This window comes from Podarcis cretensis (genome assembly GCF_951804945.1).
Source record: "Podarcis cretensis genome assembly, chromosome: 7".
Lineage (NCBI taxonomy): Eukaryota > Metazoa > Chordata > Lepidosauria > Squamata > Lacertidae > Podarcis > Podarcis cretensis.
In genome coordinates, this window is record NC_137176.1 from 61,295,682 (window position 1) to 61,316,246 (window position 20,565).

The 20,565-nt window shown below is 41.3% G+C and overlaps 1 protein-coding gene across 1 annotated transcript; it reads left to right on the forward strand.

Moving 5' to 3' along the window:
• The first annotated feature begins 1,625 nt into the window (after window positions 1-1,625).
• On the forward strand, window positions 1,626-16,250 carry GDAP1 (ganglioside induced differentiation associated protein 1). The gene is made up of 9 exons (XM_079983168.1): window positions 1,626-1,711; window positions 4,765-4,802; window positions 9,325-9,413; window positions 11,477-11,746; window positions 12,534-12,726; window positions 13,757-13,930; window positions 14,287-14,381; window positions 15,302-15,416; window positions 15,811-16,250. The coding sequence occupies exons 4-9, from the start codon at window positions 11,630-11,632 to the stop codon at window positions 16,191-16,193; spliced, it is 1,077 nt and encodes a 358-aa protein (XP_079839294.1). The 5' UTR covers window positions 1,626-1,711; window positions 4,765-4,802; window positions 9,325-9,413; window positions 11,477-11,629; the 3' UTR covers window positions 16,194-16,250.
• Window positions 16,251-20,565: the final 4,315 nt, after the last annotated feature.

The following is a 20,565-nucleotide window of genomic DNA, read 5'->3' on the forward strand; positions in this document are numbered from 1 at the left end:
CTGCCTCCTGTGTTGTTTTTGCTGTGTTTTTGCTGTGTTAGCAGCACCAAAGTGACCTCTTTGGGGTGGAAGCCTGGACAGTGTGTATGGAGGTCCTGGGCTGCCCAGATAACAGTATCCCCCTCTCGGTCTCACTGATGTGGTCCAAAGGATAGCAGAGCAAAATGTTTGGCACTAGCTTCGCTGAAGGTGTTGCCGGAAGGAGGCATACAAGACGTTGTTTTAGGGACTCCAGTCTGGATTTGTGTAAGACTTACACTTTAGCCTTTTCTTCTCCCAAAGAAGATTCACCTGGCAGCATGTACAGATTTTTCCTCAGAATTTACTTCCCAAGCCTTTCTCATGAATGAATATAGCCACAAGGCAGAAAGGTTTAGGATCAGAGTTTTCCTTCTTCTAGATGGGCTGCCTTCCCAGGTTGACGAGTCCCATCTGTCCCTCATTTCCCTCTACAGCACCCACAATTGGTCTCTTTGACTCAATTCACTGGAGCCTATATTCACATGTTGGCAAATACCAAAGGTTTGAGACCCATCAGCTACACTTCATCTGGTGGTAAAGTTGAAGTAAATGAAATGAAATGAAATGAAATGCAAACAGGGATAATAATTAATATTCCACCTCTAAACAGAGCATGAGACATGACAATCACACAGATCTGAACCTCATTTTTGAAGCTCTTGCTCACTGCAACTTTCCAGTAAAACAGATGTGCAGGTGAGCATTAACAGTGGCAAATCTACAACGGTGCTGCATGCTAATACCTACAGAAAAGTGTTTCACATGTAGGAATTTTGCAGTGTTTGCAGCACCCAACAAGCATGCTGATGCTTGCTTTATACAGTTTGCTAAATATGACGGCAAGCCAAGATGTGGTAGGTGATGATAACCCAACACAGCCTTGAACCTGTATGACCCAACACTTGAGATTAGCTGTATTTTATAAGCAAAGAACAGGCTGCAAGAGTTATAGATCTATAATGCCTAAATATAAGAAGCGTATTAAATTGCCACTAAACCATGTTATTGTGTACAGTGGATACCTAGGGTGGGTATCCAGTTAAGATTCTCCCTCCCCCCCCCACCATTAAAAAGACTGATGCATGCAAGCAATTTTCCTCCCAAGTAAACTGTATGTTTCACTTCATCCTCTCTTGCTAGAAGTGAGTGTTGAAAGACGAAGGGACAGGCAATGTGCTTCTGGTGCCAAGGAGAGAGGAGGCAGCATGCTTGCCCTAGAATAGCAACAGCCGTAAATATGGTCATGCTGCTCCTTCACTCGGAGACCCAGATCACATTCCCAGTACCCAGTGGGGCCATTGGCTGCCAGGCATTCAAAGGCTTTGATAAAACATTTGCAAAAGTAGCTGTGGTTAAGAGAGACTTAATTCCTGTCCTGATCAAGCTGACATCAAGCAAAAACGGGAGGAGGGCGTATGGTCCCCGAGCAGAGAGTGTTAACTTCTTGGGCCATATATTAAAGCAGCAGCTGACTCAGTGTTTCAAGATATGGGAGTGTGTTCTGCGTGAGAGCTTGCTGTTATTTGTGGCACTGACAGAAGCATGCAACTCCTTGCATAATGAAAAGCGAAGACTGAAAGGGTTCTTTCTCTGCCTCTAATATTCTCTTTGGTGTTACACAACCATCTGTGGTGGAAGTATGAAAGTGTTAACACAAAATGGAGTAGACAAAACCCTCTCAATATTCCATGTATCTCTCTCACTAATTTAAAAATGCTTTCAAATGAGAGAGCACCAGTGATTCCCCCCCCCCGGAGGGTATGCAGGGGTACTCATGCCCCCTAAACAATGTGTGAATCTTTGTACTTTTGTCTATTTACTGTTTTTATTTTCCCCGATTTGAAGTATAAAATGGTGAGAGTACCCCTAAACATTTTTTTTTAAAGATTCAGGTAGGTAGCCATTTTGATATATGTATATGTCCAGTAGCACCTTAGGACACTTCTTCAAATACCATTTTTTTAAAAAAGGAAAAAAAAGCACTGGAGAGCACTATATTTATCCACCATGCACAAATATTTCCAGCTATCTTTTCAGTTGGCTGAGAAATGCCTGTGAAATATAAATTCTAAAAAGATGAAATACCGGTATATGTCTTTTTAAAATATCACCACCTCCAATCACTAACTCTTCCTTTGTTTTGATTTTTTTTTTAAATACAACCTGCAGTTTTGCACAGTTGTATTGTGTAGAGGTATAGACAAAACCCTGAGTAATCAGAAAGTTACAGAGCATAGCTGCATTGACTTTGGAGCAATGATACATGAGATCAGTGATATATGAGAAAAGAATTTGGTTTTTGACAACTTTTCAGAGGGCAGGCTGCCTTTATTTTGGGTTTTTTTTTTTTTTTTGGAAGAGGAAATTAGCCTTGTGAATAGCATTTTGGCTATTGATGTCAAATGAATTCCTGGTTCAGCCGCAGACTCACTGAGGGGCCTAGACATGTTTTCATCTCACCTATTTGGAAAATGGACATCCAGCAGTATTGTTGTAGAATGGGCAGGATAAGACGTGCTTATCTTCCTTGAAACATATGTGCTCTTAGCTACAAATTGCAAAACTTACTGATGGCATGCAATTCAAGTTTTTGACTGGATGCAGTCATGATGCAGTCTTGCCCATAAGCCTTGCTATCTCTCTTGTTTTTTCTTCTCCTCATCCATCTTCTCACACTGCTTTGGTCTCCTTTGCTCTTTGGCAATGTTACTGGCTGTTACATATGGAAGGAAATCGTGGGTGGACTTCCCTCCACTGCCAGAAGTATGCCTCTGAATAGCAGCTTCTGAATCACAAATAGCCCCACATAGATATCTGGATAGCCACTGTCAGAACCGGATGGTGGCCTTTGAACCGATCCAGCAGGGCTTTCTCATGTTCTTCCTACTTCTTGGCTCAGCCAGACGCATGCCGGCATATCTCCCCCATCCTGACCCAGCTGGCTGAGCTGGGCCCAGTGGATCCCAAACTGGCGTTAATCCTGAAAGAGGAGTGTGGTGAGGGCAGGACTAGAGGGGGTGGGGGGACTTAGGTTGGATTCTAACTCTGTTCAGCTCTGTCATGTGACCTGGAAACCCAGCATAAATTAAGCCAGCAAAAAAGGTGGTGTAAGTTGAACAATAGAGTTTGGATCTGGTGTAACTTTACTCCGGTTCCTGGGAGTATCCTGGCCGGCCTGTGCTGGAAATCAGGATGCTGGACAAGATAGACCCAGCAGTGCTCCTCTTCTGCCGACACACAATCAAATAAAGGCATTGGATGCATAATTCCATCATCCCCTCCCCGACAGATGAAGCTCTCTTAAGCAGGGATTTGGCCTAAGTGAGCATCATTGTTGGACACAGCCAGGGGTGCCAACTTGAATAAAATATTGTGGGGGCTCGGGTAAGCCCTGCCCCACATAAATGATCACATGACATAGTGCACACAAAGTATTTGAATGGGAATGGCATACCCTCTAACATTTCTCTGTTGAAAATAGGGACGTACCATTCCATAACGATAAAGGTCCGTATAGTTAAAGCCATGGTTTTCCCAGTAGTGATGTATGGAAGTGAGAGCTGGACCATCAAGAAGGCTGATCGCCGAAGAATTGATGCTTTTGAATTATGGTGCTGGAGGAGACTCTTGAGAGTCCCATAGACTGCAAGAAGATCAAACGTATCCATTCTTAAGAAAATCAACCCTGGGTGCTCACTGGAAGGACAGATCATGAAGCTGAGGCTCCAATACTTTGGCCACCTCATGAGAAGAGAAGACTCCATGGAAAAGACCCTGATGCTGGGAAAGATGGAGGGCACAAGGGGAAGGGGACGACAGAGGACAAGATGGTTGGACAGTGTTCTCGAAGCTACAAACATGAGTCTGACCAAACTGCGGGAGGCAGTGGAAGACAGGAGTGCCTGGTGTGCTCTGGTCCCTGGGGTCATGAAGAGTCGGACACGACTAAACGACTAAACAACAAATTCCATAACGATAATTTTACTATTTATACCCCTCATACCTTACCACTGGCTTGCCCAAGCCACTCTGGGCAGCTTCCAACATATATAAAAACATAATAAAACATTTTTAAAAACTTTCCTATATAGGATTGCCTTCAGATGGCTCGGGGGGTCAGATAACTCCATACTCTTCAACTTTTATCCAGTGAAAATAGGGACATCCTAAGGAAGAGTGGGACATTCTGGAATCAAATCAGAAACTGGGACAGCTTCTCTAAATCAGGGATGTCCCTGGAGAATAGGGACACTTCGAGGGTCTGGAATGGCCATCAATTTTGTGGGGGCCCAGCCCCCTCAAATATTTTATTGTGTTAGCTCCTATGTACACAGTTCATTCTTTCTCAGAGGGAAAGATGGGGGCAGATGCCTCTTCTGATAGTGGATGAACTGGGATTTGCTTTCCCTCTCTCCTCCTGCTAACTTTCTTTTCCCTGGTGTATAAAAGAATGCATAAAAAATTCACTGTTATACAATACAATACAATACAATACAATACAATACAATACAATACAATACAATACAATACAATACAATACATATGATAAAATGTTTTCCCTTTTGGGTTTACTTTTCTCTATATAATTTGAAAAAAATAGCTAGATGTTCTCTTGAGGGTTTTCTGCTTTGCTTCTTTCCATGCTAATATAATAGTCTACTGTGGCATTGCTGAATGCACGTTGTTATTTCAGACACATGCTGTTGCCTGCTCTATTAATTTCTCCCTCCCATTCTCACACAGGGCACACAGTCAACGTCATTCTCACTTACAAGTCCAGGGTTTGTATTTTCACTGTCTCTTTCTAACTGGATATTTTTAATCCAAGGAGTCTTCAGTAAATGCTGCATTAGTAAATCTGAATTAGCTAACTTTCATTTGCAAATGAAATGAATTGTGGTGATCATATTTTAAATTAAAAAAATTGTGGGATAGTGAAGTGTTTTGTCCTTTTAGGTAGCTCTGATTCTTCTGTGGACAGTGTGATTTTAATATAAGCATAATAATATCACAAGCAACAGGAAAATCACCTACACAGTTCAATGGGGTCTCAGTGGGAGAGCATGTAAACAGAGTAGATCCATGAATTAATTTAGATTGTCACCCTAGATGAGTTGTTTCAGAGCAGGGTGACTCCTAGAGATCATAAATGTTTTCTGCTGAGTTGCTATATGAATTAAATCACAATAGTTACTTCTCTCATATGATTTTTCATCTAGTTATAATCATGATATTTTAGTTTAAGAGAACATGCATTCATTTGTCTGGTTAGTCAGCCTGCAATCCTTACCACACTTTCCAGGAAATATGTTACACTGAACTTGTTGAGACTCATGAGGAAACATGTATAGGATGACTCTGTTTTTGCTCTTCTGCATTTCTAAGATGAAATGCAATCTAAATTTGAAGCTTTGCCATAGTGAGTACATAAGTTGTTTGGGATTTTTTTTTTTTATTAAAAAAAAGAGGCTAGGATAAAGTAAGGTAAGAACAGCAGAATGCATTTATCATTAATGTAATTTCATTATAAATCTTTTTTCAATTGTAGTCTTTGAGATAAAATCTCTTTATTAAAACAAAATGTAGCAATCCCCATATTTTGTACTTAGTAATCAGATCTGAGGCTCAGTTCACACAGGCAGCAGATCTGTAGGTAAGATGTCCAGTTTTACATACCACTCTCACATTGCAGATATAACAGGACCTTATGTGACTTGCCGAGATTACAAAGCAAGTGTGTAAGAGAGCTTGGAAAAATCCTAAGCAATTGCCTGGCCCCTCTCTTAAAGGCAAAAACACACGAGAAAGTCCTATGGGACCCAGTGGATGTCACTGCTAAGTATATTTAGGACTTGAAGGGTAGAGTCTTAACTTTGAATCCGGACAACTAGGAAACTGGAGTACGGTATTATGCTACTTAAGCCATGTTATGCATCATGAGGGATACAAAAGTTTCATAATAGACTTCCGAGTTGGTGCCTCCGGTAATGGCGGAATTCCTCTGATCGGGAGGAATTTGCCCCGTGGGAATCTGGGTCTGGCCGCCACGGCGAAGGCGGAGACCCGTAAAAAATCACAGGCGGGAGAAGCCTGTGAGTGTGGGATTCGGCGGGCACCTTTTGCGCCTCCCCTACTCGCGGGGAAACCCAGTTTTGGGGGTCCAGAGCGACGTGGGGTGAGCGGCGCGGTGCTTCGAATCGTCTGCTTCTTCCACGGAGCGAAGCCGCATAGCTGTTGCCGGAGAGCGCTGACTTTTTCCTGTGGACAATTTGATCTTAAAGTAATTTCCCGTGAGTAGAGCTGAAGCAGGAGAATTGGATTTTTAAAAAGTTTGATTTGGCATCGTAACGGGGAGGTTCAATACAGGAAGTCCGCCTTCCCCTTTTGTAAATAGACTGAAGCAATGAGGCTGCAAGCTGAAGTCTTGGAAAGCCTACTGTAAAGGACTAAATTTCCACTGGTAAAGAACATTAACCCCCCCCCTTGGAGGCAGGAGAAGAGGGGGGAAAGTTGTGGATTGAGTATGCCTGCAGGAGAGAGCGAAGAGAGCTAAAATACTGCCGCTCTGACTCTGGAAACGGGCTGCTAGCAGGACTGACATCTTTTGGAATGCTTATTGACAGTGTTTAGAACGTTCATTGACAGCTAGCTAAATAAGAGAAATACATTATTTCTATTGTCTCCGGCTGCTTCTAAAAAGGAGTAAAAGTAACTGAAAATTGAAACTAACTTTGGATTGTTGGAAACTGTGTTTAAAAGAGGACATTACGGATTAATATAAATAGAAACTAGTGGAAGCCTTTGAAACTGGTTGCTTTACAAGAGCTGGGCTAGGGGAATTTCCAGCTGCAAGATAAAGAACTGTGAGACTCTGGGACTGACCTTGATTTTTTTAAGTGTTATGGCAAATGGAAAGGAAAAAAACAGACCAGTCAATTGCTGAAAAAACATTAAGGTCTGGGAGAGGCTCAACATCAGGCCCCTCTGCCTCTTCTGCTGCTGCTTTTGCATCAGTACACTCAAAATCAAGAGGAATGTCGACAGAAGAGGCCTTAGCGGTTGCATTAAATAGGATAAATGATTCAGTGGAACAGCTTAACAAGAAAACAGACGCGATAAACGTGAAGGTGGATGCTGCAACTACTAAAATTGACTTAAATACAGAAAGTATAAATAATTTGGGACAAAAGGTGAATACCAATACAGAAACTATCCAGAAATTGATACAGGAATCTACTTTGATATGGCAGACTGCGGAGGAAGCCAGGGAGAAAGCCGTTGCTGCTGAATGTAAAGTAACACAACTTGAGAGAGAGAGAGTCCCAGCCCTACAGAGGCAACTTGATGAACATAAGTTGACGCCTGTTATGATTGAACTCAAAGAAAAACAGATGAATTTGAGGATCAGAGCACTACCTGAATTGGAGAAGGAAAGCTTGACAGATTTTCTCATACAGGAATCTGCTGACTTTTGGGACTTGGACTTGGGCCAAGAAGATTTTAGAATTGTGAGGGCCTTCAGACTTGGAAGAGGAGGGAAAAAAGAGAAGAATAGATTAAGAGACTGCTTGATCACCCTTCGAATTAAAGAAGAGAGAGATAGAATCTTGGGTTGGCATTACCAGAAGAACCTAGAAGTACAACAGTCAAGAGTAGACATTTTTAAAGACGTCTTTTGCATTTTAGGCCTAACTACGGAGATATTGTTGCCCTGCTGAGAAGGAACAAAATCATCTTTAGGTGGGAGTTTCCCCAAGGTCTATCCTTCAGTTTCAAAGGAAGGAAAATAAAAATAAGATCAGTAGAAGATAAAGTAAAGGTTTTGTATAAATATGAAGAAGATCTGCAGAAGGGACTTGGAAAAGAGCCAAGAGCATCGGATAGAAGATCACCAGGATGAAGTTGATGGACTATACGGACTATACGGAACTGGTGGAAATGACTGGCAGAATCCGAGACCAGGGAGAAGAGTCGGCGGAAGAAGACTGGAAAAAGTTTAAGGATTATTTATGGAAATACTGTAAATTTAATGAATGTTAGAAAAATGTTGGAATGAAGTTATATGGCTTTAGTAGAAATGTTATAAGGATTTAAGTATAAATAGATTAATAGAGTATTAAAGATGAATGTTAGAAAAATGTTGGAATGAAGTTATACGGCTTTAGTAGAAATGTTATAAGGAATTAAGTATAAACAGATTAATAGAGTATTAAAGGGAAAATAAGGTTAGAATGTACTAAGATAATTACAGGATAGAAAACAGAGGAAGATGGAAAGGAATTGCTGAAACAATTAACAGAAGTGGAATACAAAAAGGGAGGTGTGAGGAGGTCGTGGAAATAAGATATTGAAATTATTTGATGTGCTTTAAATTGTTTTGTTTTGTGTTGTTAGTTTAATGTGTTAGTGTTATGTAGTGTTTGTGTATTGTATTGTATTGTTCTTGTTTTTTGTAGTGTTTAAATTGTTGGAAAAGTAATAAATATTATTTTTTAAAAAAACAAAAACAAAAGTTTCATAATAGCAGCTAAATGGCTTTTGTAGTGCATTTGTGAGCCCTGCTGTTGTTTCTCCATGTCCATCCTTGTATTCCCTTGCTTCCAGATCACATTTTCACATTTATGATTTGAGTGGAGCAGTGAATAGTAGTAAAAGTAGTCTTTTTTCTTTTTAAAGAACTTATCTGAATTGTGACTTCTTAAGCTCCTAGTGCAATATGATAGCACACAATATGACTGTTCATTACTCTAGACATTTGTTTTTGTACAGAATTATGTACAACTGGGAATACAGGAAGCACCTTCCAAAATGGCTGGGGTTTCTTCCCCAGGAAAATTCCCAAGGGAAACATGGGAAAAGAGCCAAGCAGATTGCAGATTCTACATTGGTCAGTGTCATGTAGAATAGAGATGTGTTTGGAGTTGCAGGGTTTTGTTGTTGTTGCTTTACACATATACACATGATTCATAATTATGTCACATAGTATAGTTTATATGCACATTGGGGGTTTCAAGTAAAACTTTCCTCTTTGTGTGTATGCCTTGCATTTTAATATATGTATTATTGTATTATGATTTTACATTGTTGTAAACCACCCTGAGTTAGAGGTAGATACAAAGATATATGGATTCAAAAAGCATATAATTGGTTAACAAAAATTAAAACTCATTCATTTTGAACTTCACACAGATAAAAAACTCCCAAATCCCTTCCATTTCCCCAACCATTTCTCGAAATATGGAGACCTCTTGTGGTCATTCAGGGACATGTTGTTTACTGGATGCATGTTCATCACTCCTACAGGCTGTGTGATTTCTAGAAACAGCAAGAAATCTCGAGGAATCTTGATAATAGGCAAGAGTGTACTTCATCAGAAGCTGTTTCTTCTCAAAGTAAGTTAGTACCACAGTATATGTATTTGTCTTTAAGGCAGGGATGGAGAACCTATGTCTCTCCAGGGGTTGTTGGACATCAGCTCCAGCTAGCATGGCCAGTGGTCAAGAATGATGGGACTTGTAGTACAGCAACATGCAGAGGGCCAAGGGTTCCCAATCCCTGTTTTAAATTGTTATAGAACTCTTCCTTTTTCTGGCTACGTTTCTATAATTTATTCATCTAGATTTAATGTGTCTGATTAGTGATACCCTTGCATATAAATATAAATATAAATATAAATATAAATATAAATATAAATATAAATATAAATATAAATATAAATATAAATATAAATAATATAAATATAAACAAATATAAATTCTGTTTCTGACAATGCAATCCTATTCATATCTACTCAGAAGAAAGCTTCATTGACTTCAATAGGACTTACTCCCAAGTTAATTCAGTACAGGATTGCAGTTTGACACTTATTAAGGAAGTTGGGTAATCTAGAGTTCCATCATCAAATTTTGGTCTTGTGTTTATAGATTTTGCATCACCATTTTTCACTTTCTGAATGTTGCCCTTATTCAGAACATCGGTTTTTTAGCCAGATGTAGACAGTGTCTCACAATACATCCCCTATTGTATTTGCATATAGTCTATTTAACATTACTTAACATTGCTCTTTTTTTTTTTAGTATTCTTGAAGGGCTCCCCACCTTTCTTTATAGGCTGACTATGGTAGACTACAGAAAATAAAACATCTCATTCATGCACACAAACAATTCTGCTCCCTAGGTTTTAAAACATATTTATTTTTGTTTGTAATTTCCACCCTGCTGTCAGCAGTGCAAATTTTATTTGACATCATTAAATGCATGCTAATGCTAATGCTGAAATAAAATATGGTCTGAAGCTCAACATCAAAAAAACCAAGATCATGGCCACTGGTCCCATCACCTCCTGGCAAATAGAAGGGGAAGAAATGGAGGCAGTGAGAGATTTTACTTTTTTGGGCTCCATGATCACTGCAGATGGTGACAGCAGCCATGAAATTAAAAGATGCCTGCTCCTTGGGAGAAAGGTGATGGCAAACCTAGACAGCATCTTAAAAAGCAGAGACATCATCTTGCCAACAAAGGTCCGTATAGTTAAAGCCATGGTTTTCCCAGTAGTGATGTATGGAAGTGAGAGCTGGACCATTAAGAAGGCTGATCGCTGAAGAATTGATGCTTTTGAATTATGGTGCTGGAGGAGACTCTTGAGAGTCCCATGGACTGCAAGAAGATCAAACGTATCCATTCTTAAGGAAATCAGCCCTGAGTGCTCACTGGAAGGACAGATCGTGAAGTTGAGGCTCCAATACTTTGGCCACCTCATGAGAAGAGAAGACTCCCTGGAAAAGACCCTGATGTTGGGAGAAGGGGACGACAGAGGGCGAGATGGTTGGACAGTATTCTCGAAGCTACAAACATGAGCCTGACCAATCTGCGGGAGGCAGTGGAAGACAGGAGTGCCTGGCGTGCTCTGGTCCATGGGGCCATGTCCATGGGGACACAACTAAATGACTAAACACCAACAACAATGCTGAAATATGAAAAAAAAAATATGCAACCTTCTTTGACAAAAGCAAGGTAAATTAATCAACATGGACTGTAATGAGGAACCATTAAAATTCAAGGAAAGAGTTTAATCAAATTGTAGAAGCAGAGGAATGGAAGGCTGAGCTTGCAAGCGATTAGTGTAGCCTCCTGTGCTCTCTTTAAAAATCTTCTCTTTGTGGAACTTACCTCCTTTCTCAACATGTGAAAATCAGATAAAATAATTATTCGAGGGCTGTCTGGCAATCAGGTTTCGGCTGCTTCAAATTTAAATTCTTGACTGGAATCACAATGTCTTGCCTTCATTTTTATGTTTTATTTTTTGCAAATTAGAAAATAGGATACAAGAGAACCCTCTTCCAATTCTCTGTGTTCTGCATTTATATAGGTTCTTTTGTTGTTGTTCTCCCTCTGTGCCTCTTTTAAATCTCCCTAGGTTCAAACTGATGGCAATTTCAACACTTCTCCCATTTCAGGTTCTAAGGGAGTCTAAGGGCATCGTCAGAACAGCAGCTTCATCTGTCAGCAGTGAGCATGCTCAGTCCATGGAGCAGACTCAGTAACGACGAGAGAACAAAATCTCATAGTAGAATCTCGGAGTGGTGAGTTGAGCCGAGAGAAAAGGTGAAATGGCAGAAGAGAAGGAGGACCAGGCTGCAGGGGAAATGCCTCCAGCTGAAGTATATTTGAAGACAGATGACAAACTGATCCTCTATCACTGGACTCAGTCCTTCAGTTCCCAAAAGGTGAGTAGCTAGTGTGGCTGTTTCTAAGAATGTCAGATTTCAGAACCCGGACAGCTCCCTCTGCACGTTTTGCCCACCTAAAAGGTGGTTGCTGGGTGTGGATGGACACTCTGTTTATCTAAATGCAGCTGTGAGAATGAATTTGGAGACGAAAGCAGGGAGAAGGGAGAGTAGGGAAAGGTGAGGCCAGTGTGCTTCTTAAACAGGCCTCAGAGCCCTTACAATTGTCATAGTCTAGGGATAGCCAATGTGGTGCCCTTCAGATGTTATTAGACTTCAATTCCCACCAGCTCAAGCCAGCATGGCCAAGGGTCAGGGATGATGGGAGCTGTAGTCCAACAACATCTAGAATGGACCACACTGACTACCTGTCATAGAATTTTATTCAATTTAAAACAGTTAGCTGTTTCCAAGAATAAATAAATTGATCAGCAAAAGGGAGAAACAATATTTGCTTGCTTCTTCATACATGGTTTTCTTTACAGAGACCACAGAGTGCACTTAGGAAATTAATGGGTATCATGTTGTGAGCATGTCCCTACCAGAAGCCACCTGCAATGCTGAACCAAATTAAATAGTATGTTACTCATTTTCAAAACAGCAGCAGCAGCAGCAGCAACAACAACAACAAATTAATTAATTAATTAATGTTATATGTATAATGTTTTAATAATGCTGTTAGTTTCAGATTCTTCATCTGTATTTCCAAACTCTATTAATAGGAAATGCGTATTTTTAATAGGACAGCTGTAAATCGTCAACAAGAATGTTCATATATATTTTTCAGGTGCGTTTGGTGATTGCTGAAAAGGGACTGAAATGTGAAGAGCATGATGTAAGCCTTCCACTGAGTGAACACAACGAGCCTTGGTTTATGCGTTTAAATGCATCTGGAGAAGTCCCTGTACTTGTCCACAGAGAAAACATCATTTGTGATGCAACTCAGATTGTTGACTATCTTGAAGAAACTTTTGTGAATGGTAAGAAGAGTACTTTGGTGATTTTTCGTAATGTAAATGTTGGGTGTGAATTACACCTTGCTGCATGAGGATTTGTTTACAGGTGCCCAAACAATTGCCTAAATGTTACCGATTGTCTAAAGGTAAAGGTAAAGGTACCCCTGCCCGTACGGGCCAGTCTTGACAGACTCTGGGGTTGTGCGCCCATCTCACTTAAGAGGCCAGGGGCCAGCGCTGTCCGGAGACACTTCCGGGTCACGTGGCCAGCGTGACATCGCTGCTCTGGCCAGAGCCAGAGCCAGAGCCGCACACGGAAACGCCGTTTACCTTCCCGCTGGTAAGCGGTCCCTATTTATCTACTTGCACCCGGAGGTGCTTTCGAACTGCTAGGTTGGCAGGCGCTGGGACCGAGCAGCGGGAGCGCACCCCGCCGCAGGGATTCGAACCACCGACCTTTCGATCGGCAAGCCCTAGGCGCTGAGGCTTTAACCCACAGCGCCACCTGCGTCCCCTTACCGATTGTCTACAGATGCCCAAATGCTTCCAGGAGGGTCACATAATGTGCAGTTTAGTCCTTGTGGCACACTGAAAAATGGGGTTAGGAAACTTTGTGGGATGGGTTTGGGATAAAAATTATAGCCACTCTTTGACATGGGTTATGATTTTATTACTCCCATCTCTCTCATAGTTCATTTGCCCATTATTGTCTACTGTGACTAGTAGCTCTCTAGGGACTTTGGCAGGAGATTTCCCTATCAGCTGTTTCCTGATCCTTTTAACTAGAAGCAACAGGGATTGAACCTGGGATCCCCTGCAAAGAAAGCTTGTGCAGTACCACTGAATGAGGTAATAGTGCTCTCCTACTATTGCCTGAAAGCATTAAGGTTTGCAATTGAGCCTTCTCCAATCACAGTATTGCAGTGACTAAGACTTTAAACTTTGATCCTTCAATTTTGTTCTCACCATCATCTTTGTATTTCTATCTATCTATCTATCTATCTATCTATCTATCTATCTATCTATCATCTATCTATCTAATTTTTCACCCCAGAAAACATTCCAAGGCTGATTCCAGAAGAAGGGAGCATGTACTATCCCAGGGTTCAGCACTACAGAGAGCTCCTGGATTCCTTGCCAATGGATGCCTATACACACGGATGCATCCTACATCCTGAATTAGCAGTAGATTCTATGATCCCAGCTTACGCCACAACTAGAATTCGTAGTATGTACCATTGTCTGACGAGAACTCTGCTTGTGCAGTGTTAGATAGAATGCTTTAACTCTATTTTTGTGTGTTTATCATAAAACTATTTCCGTTGACAATAACAAAACCATTTTTTTTAAAAAATACTGTTTTCCATCAAATTAATTATAGTGTATTTAGGGGTTAAATCTGCATCAGTGATAGAGAGGTGTTTATACTTAAAGTATGTCAGATATTGGAGCAGGCAGACAACACACATTTGGCAAGTTCTTAAATCAAACAGTTTCTAACTGATATGTTCTAATATATAGCTGTACTGAAGTATTTTGATGGACGTGGTTTATTAGCTTTTAATGAGTTCATTGTTTCTTCAGGCCAAATAGGCAATACTGAGTCTGAATTAAAGAAACTTGCAGAAGAAAACCCAGATCTTCAAGATGCCTATATAGCGAAGCAGAAACGTCTTAAAGTAAGAATGGACAATATCTGACAGTCAAAAACCCAACTTAGAATGCTACTGTTCCTTTGGATGTGATATTAATGTGATATATTTCTTGTCATTGCATGTATGTATCTTCAGAAGAAGTCAAGGTTAAGGGGAATGTTTTGTAATAGCTCTGCTTTTGTGGCCACACTCCTTGCTATTACTGTTGCTTGTTTGCTCTATGCTTGTATTGGTGTTGTTATGCAACCAGTAGTGGGTTCCAGTTTTGCTCACTTTCTTTCCAAATACAGTGGTGCCTCGCAAGACAAAATTAATCCGTTCTGCGAGTCTCTTCGTCTTGTGGTTTTTTCGTCTTGCGAAGCACGGCTATTAGCGGCTTAGCGGCTATTAGCGGCTTAGCGGCTGAGCAGCTATTAACGGCTTAGCGGCTTTAAGAAAAAGGAAACAAACTCTCAAGAACTCGCAAGACGTTTCGTCTTGCGAAGCAAGCCCATAGGGAAATTCGTCTTGCGGAACGACTCAAAAAACAGAAAACTCTTTCGTCTTGCGAGGCATTCGTCTTGCGAGGCATTCGTCTTGCGAGGTACCACTGTACTGAGCATTGCTGCTGGTTCCTGAGAGGGGCAGGGCCTGGAGAGTTCAGCAGAGTGTTGCCTGGTGATCATGCCAAACGAACACTCTTGTTGCTGCACCCACACTGCACTCCCCATATCTTGCCCCTCCACCTCTCAGGAACCAGCAACAACACTCTGTGTTTGAAAGTCAGGTGAGCAGTGCTATTCTAGCTATGACACTCCACTGATCACTACTGGTTGCATAGATGCCTGGCTTATGACACTATACTATGCATGCTTCCTCGGAAGTAAATCTCAATATGTTCAATGGGGCTTACTCCCAGGAAATAGGACTGCAGATTAAATATATAATCTATTTATTTTCCTTAGTCTAAACTGATGGATCATGATAACATGAAGTATTTACAGAAAATATTGGATGAGCTGGAAAAAGTTTTGGATCAAGTTGAGACTGAGCTGCAAAGAAGGAATGAAGAGACTCCAGGTAGGAAATTTTCATATTTAGTTCTTGGTCAGTGTGTAGCTGTCTCAGTTAAAGCATTGCATGTTGTTCGATATATTGGCGCTGCACATCAGACATTTGATCAGCACATGGAAAGTTCATTTTAAAAAGAAACTAGTTCATTCCAAGCACTGCAATTGGTTAAGTCAAAGGTTCCCAGTGTTTTCTTGTTCAAGCACTTTTGTTGCTTTAAGATTGAAGATTTAGAAATGCAAATAAACAAACAATTTAATGCCTTTTCCAGGAACAATCTGGGGCTGATGGCTATTTGAGCATCATAGAGAAAACAGTGACAGAAACATAAGACCCAAGGTCCTTCTCATCTTATTACTTTTTATTAACCCCTAACTTTTTTTTTAACCTTCATTCTGATTAGAAAATGGACACCAGCCTTGGCTCTGCGGTCAGTTTTTCAGCTTGGCCGATGTATCCCTTGCTGTTACATTGCATCGACTGAAGTTCATTGGACTGGCAAGGAGAAACTGGGGGAATGGAAAGCGGCCTAACTTGGAAGCCTATTATGACCGTGTCTTGAAGAGAAAAGCATTCCACAAGGTTTTAGGACATGTCAACAACATATTAATCTCTGCAGTTCTTCCAACTGCATTTCGAGTGGCCAAGAAGAGGGCACCAAGGATTTTTGGCACCACTCTTTTGGTTGGCTTCTTAGCTGGAATTGGGTATTTTGCTTTGGTGTGTCTCCGGAGGAGGTTTCCCAATGTGCTGTCATCCATTAGAGCAAGGCAAAGTTATCTGTAGATGTTTCTTGCCAAACTATGAAAGGACCACCAATTACACCAAGGATGTAATGGGCCACAAAATGGCACCCTCCAGGTGTGGTTGGACTACAATCCTCACCAGCCAACTCTCATGGCCATTAGTAAGGGATGATGAGAGTTGTAGTCCAGCCACATCAGCGGGCACCATATTGGCTACCCCATATGAGTAGATTTCTGCTGTCGCACAGGTACTTATATAAATGAAATCTTGAAGAAAAATGAAAGAATAGCTTGGATCTGGAGTACTGGGAGCAGAAAACTATGGAATGGGATTTCCCTTTCTACTGCTAAAAAAAATCTCTCTGGATGGTTGAGGGACCCTTCTGAGCAGCACAGGATGGGGCATAGTGCCAGAAGAAGGTTGGATTACCCAAAGTTGTGGGAGGGGAAAGGACCATACACATTGCACAAATGGTGCTCTGCTCATGTAATGACTTGGGTTAACTTCCACATGATTTGGGTCAACTTCTCATCCTCTCAACTCATGCTGTTCAGGCGGGCATTTGGAGCTGCGGGGGGGGGGGGGGTTGTAAAATAATGGGATAATCTCCAGGCTTCTTTCTGCTTCCAGTACTCAAGATTCTAGCTGATATAACTTCCTTTTCAAATTGTGGCTCATATGGCAATATGCAGTTGGAAAGAATACACAACCCCCCCTCTCCCATCTCTCTCTCCCTCTCTCTCTCCCCCTCTCTCTCTCTCTCAAAAGCCATTCCTTAATATTTTACTTTATGTGGTCTTTTGGCAATTCAACATTTCTCATCATTCAGTGTGATCAGCCCTCTGCTAATCCACCACTTATATATTATGTAAATTTGGCCCTTCTAAAAATGAGGAGCTTTACATCAATTATATGTTGCACCATGGCTGGATTAAAACACATTTTCCTAAAACACCAGTTAGTTGAATGTACTTTGTCAGAGCAGCACACATTTAAATCACATTAGGAAAGCACATGAAAAGTAGATTGTTATTAGGAACATAGCAGACGGGTTTCCAAGGCACAAATAACAGTTAGGCACTGGACCTCTGTGGATTGTCCATTAGGAGGAGACACCTTGATTGAATTTGTGCCTTGATTATTCTTCGCACAGGAGTGTCATGCATCATCAGTCTATTCTGAAGCACTGTGCATCATGCATTGGATATTGTGAGTGTAAATCAATAGGTGTGTTGCTTTTCTTTTAATGTAAGCATATTTTTTGTGCCTGTGTATGAATGTAGCCCATAATGTGCCTCAGAAAATGTCCTCTCCACAAATATAATTTCTTCAGAAAAGACACACACATAAACATTTGTAAACAGATTTGTGTCCAATCAACTGTATTTTGCTTTCTGATTAAAACTGGTTTACCAACCAGCAGTTTGGTTATGAAGTCTTAGTAGTGTGGGGTAATTATATTTTAGATCTGGAAAGGGTGTGAAGGCTATCTGGCACTGGGGTCTGATATCCCTTGCTAATCCTACTCAGAGTAGACCCACTGAAGTTAATGGAAACAGCTAACTTTGGCTGATTAATTTCAGTGGGTCTTCTTTGAGTAGGACTCAGTTGAATTCAACCCTGGGACAGGATCTTCTTTTCTGTGGCACAGGTCTTCCAAATATAAGGAAGGGAGGAGCCCTTATCTCCAGAGGACATCAGAAGAAGCCACTTGTATTACCCAACCTTTTCCCCTGGAGGGGGAAGTGTTCACACATATGTATGTAACCCTTAGGCTACATAAATAAAGCAGGTTGAACCAAGATGCACTGTGTCAGAGGTGGCTGCAGGACAAATGATTTGTTTTGAGTAAAACAAACCCAGATGACTCAAGGAAAGCATACTGTGCCATATGATACAGGGAAATGCAAATCCCCGCCCTCCTGCAGCAAATTTGATTTAGAAAAGAGTTCGTTTTCAGATCACAAACATTGCATTGTCAGACTGTATGTGCGAAAACCAAGGGAAAGTTTTCTCAGCATTTTTACACCAAGCCTTTTTGTTCAGTACCCCATGTTCAGTTGCACTAATCTTTGCTCTAACAAAGGGCATTGTTAAGGCATGACACCATATATTTGTTTTATTAGGCACCCACCCTCCTTCCAAGAGCTTATATTACCTCCACAAGTAAATATCACCAATTTCGATATGGGAATTATTCCCAGATATAACAGTAGCCCCATAACAACCTTATGAGACAGCTTAGGTGGAGAGATTGCAAGTTTTCTAAAGCCACCTACAGGTTTCATTGGTGAACTTAGGTTTCACACACACAACTGTTAGTCAGTTGTTTCTTCAACTCATCAAACTTGACTTTCCTACATATGCTCTGCTTTTTGAAGCTCCTCATCCTAGACAAACCTGCTGATCATGCCAATGGCCCATGTAGTCCAGCATGCTAGTCTCATAATGGCAAGCCAGATGCCTTTGGTAAACCTGCAAGCAGAACATAAGCACATGGCTGACAAAGAGTTGCCAAGGGAGATGCAATTGGAAAGGGAAATCTGAGAAGTCGCAGTGCGTAAATGGCAATGTCTGACTAAGTTTACAGAGAAAACTTGGGATCCCATCCCTACATCTTCCAATTTAATTCGCTAATGATTAGAATCAGAAAAGGAGATAGCATTTAGCTATTTTAAAAATCCCACTCCTGACAGCTGTTTATTTCATTTTGGGCTAGCTGGTCACATATCCTATTCCATTCTAGGTGGGCGGGTTGTGGTTTGGCTGGATTGTCACTGTCAAGTGACATCCTTTGGGGGTTCTGAAAGAGACCTTGCTGGCAGACCAGTTTGTCTTCTTGTACTGCAGGCACACAGAAACTGAAGCAGCAGAAAGCAAAGACTTGAGATAGGCTGGGTATAGTGTTCTCTTTCTATCGATGAGCAGTGTCATGGCTCATGATCCTGGGACCTTGCAGTGTATGTTACCCAGCCCAGTGTCTTCTTCTTTTTAGGCAGCCCAAGAGCATGAAGCCCTCTTATTTTTGACCCAAGAAAGACTCAGGACATATTTTTAATGCTTTATTAATACACAGTTCTAAAGCAATATGGCACACACAAACACACACACACGTACAATACTGAAGCACAAATTCTACTACTATACATCCTTTAACAACCCATGTGGTTCCTCTAGAAGGGCAGGGGCAACCATGCCACAGGTTTTGTCAGTCTGCATAAGGCTCCAATTGGCTTCATCTCACTGCTGTGACACCTTTCTACATCTACCTTAATAGGATAGCGTTTCAGCCAGCAGGGCTCACTCAGAGCTGTTCAAGGTCCTGTATTTCTTGGCCCTCTATATACCAGGGCTTCTGATCAGGTTTACTTAGGAGAGAGCACCCCAGCCTTTCCAACTGGGCAGCCTGTTCTGTGAGTGCTTGAGGTTTACTTGTGTAGTTTTAGGACCTTCCCTATTTTTTGGTGATTGTATTCTTTGCAAACTTTTAAACATTTAATACAGTATTTTAAAGTGTTGTAACCTTCTCTGGGACCTGACATCATCATCATCATCATCATCATCATCATGCAACAGCTGTGGGAAACTGCCAGTGTTGGCCATGGATACACGAGCTGACACATAAGACCATACTGGTTTTCAGCCAAGTCAGCATATAATGCAAGAGTTGTCAACCTTTTTGGAGCCCATTTACAATCTGGAGAAACTGTCTGGGTACTGCACAAGCACTGCAGCCATTAGTACCTCCAAAATAGCCTCTTCTCCATTGCAATTAGGCATGAGGTAGCCTTCTTTTGGCTACAGTAAAAGGCTTTTGGGAAGCCTAATGCAGCGACCGGAGGATTATTTTTGACAGTGGGAGTGGCAGTCACAGCTGCAGAGGGGAGAGTTAATCAATCTCATCTGTGAGTCCCCCAACCCACCACTGTCCTGCAATTAGGCTTGAGAAAAGCCTTCTATTGGTTACAATGGGAGGCTTCTTTCCAATGTAATCTCAGTGTGGAGGGGCACATAGGCACCACATGCTAGGTTACATACTTATCTAGATGATAGCTCAGTCAGTAGAGCACAAGACTCTTAATTTGAGGGTTGTGGGTTTGAGCCCCTCATTGGACAGAGGATTCCTGCATTGTAAGGAACTGGACCAGATACCCCTCATGGCCCTTTCCAACTCTATAATTCTATGAAGAATCCATCTCCACCATCTTCCTTACCTAATGACCAAAGTTTCAAATGAAGTCTCAAATGAAGTTTTGTGTTGTGGACAGTGGTTCAAGGCACAACAATGCCTATTGCTTCATATTGTACCAATAACTGGAAAGCATTTCTAATAGTCATACAGTGGTACCCTGGGTTACATACCCTTCAGGTTACATACACTTCAGGTTACAGACTCCGCTAACCCAGAAAT

Bases quoted from the DNA above. Each gene is read 5' to 3' on its own strand.
- GDAP1 (XM_079983168.1), top strand. From the start codon at position 11,630: ATGGCAGAAGAGAAGGAGGACCAGGCTGCAGGGGAAATGCCTCCAGCT. The intron at 13,931-14,286 runs GTATGTACCATT...TTGTTTCTTCAG, and splicing joins CGCCACAACTAGAATTCGTA to GCCAAATAGGCAATACTGAG. The intron at 14,382-15,301 runs GTAAGAATGGAC...TATTTTCCTTAG, and splicing joins CGAAGCAGAAACGTCTTAAA to TCTAAACTGATGGATCATGA.